This window comes from Semicossyphus pulcher, unplaced genomic scaffold (genome assembly GCF_022749685.1).
Source record: "Semicossyphus pulcher isolate SPU_LCO1_2020_fin unplaced genomic scaffold, fSemPul1.0.p SCAF_10, whole genome shotgun sequence".
Taxonomy (NCBI): Eukaryota; Metazoa; Chordata; class Actinopteri; order Labriformes; family Labridae; genus Semicossyphus; species Semicossyphus pulcher.
Window position 1 is genome coordinate 4587279 of NW_027211604.1, and position 6926 is coordinate 4594204.

Consider the following 6926-nt stretch of genomic DNA (forward strand, 5'->3'; position numbering starts at 1 on the left):
TACTTTGGTCAGACGTAGTTGCCCCCAAGGATTACACTGCAAGCTCCGTCATGTCTGCAGGCTGTGGCGATTTACTCGACTGATTCCAAAACCGTTTATTTATCATCAGACCCCAAATATGTAAAAACAAACAAGGTCCACGACTAGAAATGTGGGAATTCTCCTTTAATACAAACATCCATCCTGTTTTTAAATGACTTTTTATAGACTCACAAGACACAACAATAACTTTAATATCTGTGTTTTATTTTGAAAGTCTGTTGCAGGTTGTGACTTTTATCGTCTCCATGACGTCTGCAGGATTTCTTTAAGAAGCACAGGTTCACAAACACGAGACAAAGCAAGAAATTGTGTGAGGAAGAACCCCGGCGCTCACGCTCTGTACAGCTAAACTACAAGTGCACTTGAGTCTCTTGTGTGAGGCAGAAACAAACAACTGAGCAACGCTTTGGTCAGTCATCGTATTTGGAATGTGAAACAGGGTTTTCCTTTTTAACACAGTAACTGTAAAACCAACATCCCACACTGAAACACCTCCTTTTTAAGTATATAAACCGGAGGTCACAAGGTCATGCTGATTTCAACATGCGCTCTTTCACTGCTCTCATTTTCCCAAACTGACAGACTCTTGAATGGTTTGAACTCGCTAAACTTCCCTCCCAGTAAACACAGCTGCTCGTGTAATGACAGCAGCTCATAAAAGGCAAGAATCCTGTAAGGCAGAACTATATTTGGACAGTAACACATTCATATTTAAGCACTTTGAGCAGCATCTGTTTGCAGAATCGACCACTTTGACACCTTGGTCGTCGTAAAAGACAGTAAAAGCTTTTTAAAGGAAGGAAACGAGATTGAGGCTTGTCTGAGATTTTGGATGTAAAAACAGTAACACCAACGTCCCAACAGTTCCATAAGAGTGTAACATTTTTTAAGACTTTACAGCGTGAATACAAGACGAAGAAATGCCCTCAGTTGTTTAAAGTGTAATGCGTGACTCAGCTCAGTTTTACAAGAACCCTGAACCTGACTGAGGACCACTCAACACATCATCTGTGCAGCATGGTCGGGCTTCGATCGGATTTTATCTGAATCGAATGTGAGTGAATCCTAATCTCTTCAAATCTCTTATTGAATACATTTAATGTCCAACATCCGTAAGGAAATAGATTTATAAATAACTTCAAGTCAAAGGATCAGATCTGTAATCAGCGTTGGTTGTACCAAGAAGGCAGGAACACTGCAGCTGTTAGCAGTGATCTAATCTTCAAGCTACAAAGAGCTAAAAATATTTTGACACGATCAAATATCTGTCTACTAAAACATCGGAGCAAGAGCTTAACAAGCAAAACATACTTTGGCACACATTGTTTCTCATGAGCACCAGAATACTGAAGGATCTGGTCAAAGGTGTTGAATTAATAAGCTCCAATAAGGTATAAATAGACGTTTAACTGGGAGATTCTCACTAAACAACTAACCCTTGACTGAGCACAGAAACGAGCTTTTAAAGAGCACAAAATCTTCTGGCGTTAATGACTTTCTGTTTGCCTTTTTCCTCGAAAGTGAAGGCAGCTAACTCGAGGGCGGATCAAATATTCAATGAGAGATTTGTTTGAGTCTGAATCTGATTATTCTGCGGACACGCCAGATCCCAAATGGAACCGGCTATCGTCACCCAAACCCCGACATGAGGACACAGACATGGCACACAGAACATACTAGTCGGGATGCACCGATCTGATACTGATATGAGTCCCATACTGATGTTTACATCTACCTTGCATGTTTTAGGTCAATGTTTGTGCAAAGGAAGAGCTGCCCTGCCCCCGCGAGCTGTTTCACTCTCGCTACTGCAACAAGTTCTCTGTCTAAATGCAATATCTGCAAAGCCAACCAGCCTACACCTGCAGCAGCATCTAGGCAAAGTTAAGTTGGATTATGTTGGCTTACACATAAAAGTGTGATCCCAGTTTCTTCCACACAGTGAGTCATACAGCTGAATACCCACAGCCCATGTTTCAGTATGGGGACTGTAAGAGTCAGATTGGTGCACCTGCGTGTTAGCCCTTTTTCTGTAAACCGTTATACATAATCCTTGACAAACACTTATTACAGATATAAGACACAGAGAAGGACAAAGCACAAAACCTACGCAACTTCACTTTAAGAATAAATTAGCATTCTGACATGTATTGGCTTTCTGTGCTGCAGAGAGAGGAGCGTCAGAGCTCACTGTCCAAGCAAGTTATTAATAAAGACAAGAAGAGAGAGGGTGGAGGATAAATATGGGATATAAAGGGAAGTCCTTAAAGCTGCCACCATGTTTTCACACAGTCTGCAGGCCTCTCTCGTGCCCGTCTAGCTGCACCTTGATCTTGTGCAGTTCCTCGATCTCGTCATGGTGGCGGTCTGTCTTGTGTCGCACCAGAGAGCGGTAGAAGTGAATGGTGAACACAACAAAAATCACCCCTACTGGCACCATGATGATGGTGGAGGCTAGCGCCGCCTGCCAGCCGCTGTTCTGCGGCGAGGGTGTGGTGGCTGTGGTGGCTGTGGTGGCTGTGGAGCCGCAGGTCATCGCCTTTTTGGTCCCGCAGGAGTCCACAGGAAGGAACTTGATCCAGCAGAGGAGCACCACCTCTGCCAGGAACAGCAGGATGCCCAGAGCTGTAGAAAAACCCCAGGCCAGCTCGATGTAGTGGTGCATGCGCTCGTGGGGCGACTCGCTGACGGAGTTGAGGTTGTGGATGTTGCTGACAGCCTCCACGTTGGGCAGGATGCAGGTGCTGATCAGCAGGGCGAAGAGGTGCACCGCCACTAGCACAGTGGTGCACACGCTGAAGGCAATGAGGAGAACAGGAGGGTAACTGTACTGCATCTCCAGCTGCACCTCCACCATGGCCACCTATTGCATGGATATAGGGACAAGGACAACCAGGTTACTTTATGTTAATGTATATATCATAAAAAAGGATAAGGCTCATGAGAGAGACAGATCCAATCACAGAGCTCTAAATTATTTTCCTTGCTCCACTAGGACACTTTTTAAACCTGACAGAGCATTAAACAGTGTGAGACAGCTACATGTCAGATTCTGTGTCAGTGTTTGGTGTTTTGAAACCAAAAACAGGACGTATAAAACCATTTCCTGCCCACAACTGCATTTCCATGTGCTCTGCAGGCCACTGTGGTCGATCTGTTGTTGATTGTGCTAAAATGAATACAAACCACGAGCTGTAATCAGAAAGGGAAAACTGTTCGAACAAGTAAACAGTGCTGACCATTGCAAAGCCGGAGAGCAGCGCAGACGTCCTGCTGGAGGCCTTCAGCTTGGCCCGGCTCAGGTAGAGCTTCCTCCAGGACAGCGCCTGCACTGAGTGGTGGTTGGAGCTGACCAGCTCCAGGTAGCTGCGCCGCACCCAGTCCCTGTAGTCCATCCCTCCATCTGGAGCCCGCTCTGAGGCCCCCGGGGCCGGGGAACCCATGGGCACGTTCAGCTCACTGCTCATGGCACCTGGTGGGTGTGATGGGAGAGATGGTCATGTCAGCGCTGTTTATAGCTCCTCCGCAATAGAAGTACTAAAGAGGCTGCACAGCAATCAGTCTTTCTTTGCCTGTTAGAGCTCCTATAAGACATGCAAAACGAATCCATCAACACGATGCTCTCAGGTCTGATTACGTGCCAGTGTCACAACACTTCTCTGAATTGCATGCCATCAGATTAACGTAAAGTCTACCAAACAAGATAAAACAAAATTAAGACGAAGAGTGCGTAAATGCACAGTAATTATAACTTCTTGTTTCTAGTTTATAAAACTAACAAAGGTTGTCAAAGAGCAGATAAGAAGTTGCTGAGGAAGTTTCCTGTCCGATCAGTCTGTAAAATTACTTCCCCCCTCCGTGTAGGACAAAAGAGGTTAGATAAGAAAACATTGTATAACTACAACGATTAATTTACATACAGCGTGTGTGCACAGAAGAATTTCACATTTGTCAATAATGGAGAGTCACTGTGAGAAGAAGGAATCCCTTCTGCTTTAAATGGTCATTAAACGAGGCTTAAATACATTTACATAAACAACATTTTATTACACTAGATTTAAGGGACAGTTTGCAACTCCAGTCCCTGAACGGCCTTTAGAAAAAAGTACACAACTCAACAGGAAAATGGTACAATAAAAAAACTACCAAAGATTTCAAGAATAATAAATAACCCATTAATGGTTGTAAAGACAATAAAATGAGTGTTTATGGCGACTTTAACATTTAACTTTGCATGTTTAAAAGCATCTCCTGTTTGGTGCAAATGTAAACACAAGGAATAACTGGAAAAGTCATTTAAATATCATACATTACATCAGCGATGTCTTTCCTCTGGCCCTATGTTTCTATGTTTGTGTTCACGTTAAACAATAACTATGTCCTTTTAAGGGAACCACACATATTCCCACAAGACTTTTGGTGGTATGGAATCTGCCAGCACAATCATTGTTGCTCCTGCATGAACTTGATAAAGAGCCAGATCACTTTTAAAGAGTTTCAACTTCTGGGAAAACAGGAAATGACAATTATGGGAAGACAAAGCATGAACACAAATAGAGGGAGTTTTAGAAATAAGACCCAATTAAAACAGTTTGTGTTGATTTAAAAATAATCATCCATGTAGCTCTAGAGGTGTAAAATAAATACTGAAACACTTAAGTATTGCATTATGATATTTGTTTTGCTGTATCTGTTCTCATAAACACTATATTGATATCTGTTTAATAGCTTACATGCAAATACTTGCATTTTTAACAATATAGGCAAACGCAGATTTGTTTTTAACTCGTATTGTTTGCATCTAAGTATGTTTTTTTTCAAATATAATCCATCATAACCCCTGTATCTTGACACATATATTCCCAGATTCTTGCCACAACAAAGCCGTTTTAGCTCCAGCCAATAAATCTTTCAAATAGACTACATTAACAAAAGTTTACAGACATCTCTGTCCACAATTCGGGCCTCTTAGTTCCTATGAATGGAAATTGTCTGGCTGCAAAACACACTGGTATTTTACTCAACAGTTTTCTTTGAACATTGTTTGAATAGTTCGTGGAAGGCGCTTTCCAGTTTCAGCACGACAACAGCCACACGTCAAAGTCAGGTTCATAAAGAAATGGTTTCCCCAGTTTGCTGTAGAAGGACATGACGGTCCTGCACGGAGTACTGATCTCACACTACACTAACTGCAAGCCAGGACTTGTCACTCAACAACAACGATCGAATACTCTTCAGCAGACTGGTTGCAACAGTAAAGTAGTAAAAAAAGGAAGACAAGAGAGGCTGCGGCACTAGCATAATAAAGTCCATATATTTGAAATGCAATCTGATTAACAGTATCAATATGGATATTTCAACATAGTACATTCACAGTTTGTTCACAAGCTCAGCTCCCCCACTTCCTGTTCATCTCTACTTAACATGAGACTTTGACTGTGCACACACAAACAACTGGTTTTCCAAGTTAGTAAAAACGTACACAGTACCTGTCTAGAAAAAAAGCGGCAGCAAGCCAAACATGTAAGAGACATTTCACGAGGTCAAATAACACGGGGGCTCTCCAAATCTGCTGGGAAGTACAGAAGAGGCTGTGGGTCACAACTTCAAAAACAGATGTGAATTTAAATGAGCACATTTAAATTGTTGCATCACCAGGTCTAAATGCAAAGCATGTATTATCTAATTTAGAAAGTGAAGTGAGGCAGAGTCCCCCTGTGATCCCCTAATTTGCAGGGGTAACACTTCAGCAGATGAGTGTACTTTAACGCCTACATGTATATTTAGAACAGTGGTAAGTTAGCTGGATCCATTTACCAAGTTAAGCTAACAGAAGCTAGTCTAACATAGTGCTGTGTTTATTTAAATCATATTTTCTGTCAAACTAAATAAATAATAAGGTGAAATAATCATGTGCATAAATTAGATTACATTAATCCTCATTCAGTATGGTTTTAAGCTGAAATAAAGTGTGGGAAAAAAACAACCTCAAGATACGTTGAACACCGACTCCTTTAGCTAGCTAACTTAATTAGCTAAAAGCCAACATGATTTCTAATGCTCGTTTCTTTATGCATTTAGATGATCTTACCTGTCTGCCGAAGTGCCTTTTAAATTAAGGATACAAACTCCAGCGAGGTCTTCTCTCCTCACTGTACAGGACAATAAATGAACACTGCCTGGCCGCTCCGTATGTTTTGGTTGAACTACTTCCGCTCTTCTGTTGCAGTTATCAAAAATGCCTCCGTTCAGCTCCAACCGTCAAGCCAGACGAGTCTATGAATGTTTCTCCTGTCCGCCATATTTTGCGTACCTATGTGATAGTTTTCCTTACAGGAAGGTAAATTCACCGGACATCGCTTTTTCCCTTTTAGGGCCGTTGGGACCTGCCAGACAGCTGCCGAAGATGAGGAAAACTCACTACAGCCGTTTAAAGAACATTTCCGGTTGGGCGTGTTGCCTTCAAAATAAAAGCACGAGGAAATTTACATTGTGGAAAGTGTCAAATTCAATCAGATTTTGTACATTTACTTAATTAAACCTGGCATAACAATAACAAATAAACGTTAATTTTAGACTGCGTTATATACAGTGTAGAAGCAATTTTTTAAACAATTTAATTAACTTTCCAATTATCCATATAGCTAAGATCCAGTGATACGGCACAACATAGAAGTAAAAATACATAAAACATAAGCTTTTACTCAATTATCTATATCTTTATCGATTTTATTTATCCTTTCAAAAATTCGCTATTATGCCACAGTCAGTTCCATGGTAAGACGCCATGATCTCTTCATGTTAACTTCAGTTTAGGAGTTATAGTTAACTGGGTAAAAATATAAGACAAGTCCAAATAACTGTCATTAAAAAGGACGACCATC

General features: G+C 41.4%; 1 protein-coding gene across 1 annotated transcript; it reads right to left on the reverse strand.

Moving 5' to 3' along the window:
* Positions 1-166: 166 nt before the first annotated feature.
* On the reverse strand, positions 167-6457 carry orai2 (ORAI calcium release-activated calcium modulator 2). The gene is made up of 3 exons (XM_069670389.1): positions 6134-6457; positions 3282-3514; positions 167-2905 (listed from the first exon to the last, which is right to left on the reverse strand). Exons 2-3 carry the CDS (start codon positions 3507-3509, stop codon positions 2327-2329), a joined length of 807 nt encoding a protein of 268 aa, XP_069526490.1. The 5' UTR covers positions 3510-3514; positions 6134-6457; the 3' UTR covers positions 167-2326.
* Positions 6458-6926: the final 469 nt, after the last annotated feature.

Excerpts from the sequence above, each read along its gene's own strand:
- orai2 (XM_069670389.1), bottom strand. The coding sequence starts at position 3,509 with ATGAGCAGTGAGCTGAACGTGCCCATGGGTTCCCCGGCCCCGGGGGCC. Across the intron at positions 2,906-3,281 it reads TGCTCTCCGGCTTTGCAATG|GTGGCCATGGTGGAGGTGCA; the intron begins GTCAGCACTGTT and ends TCCATGCAATAG.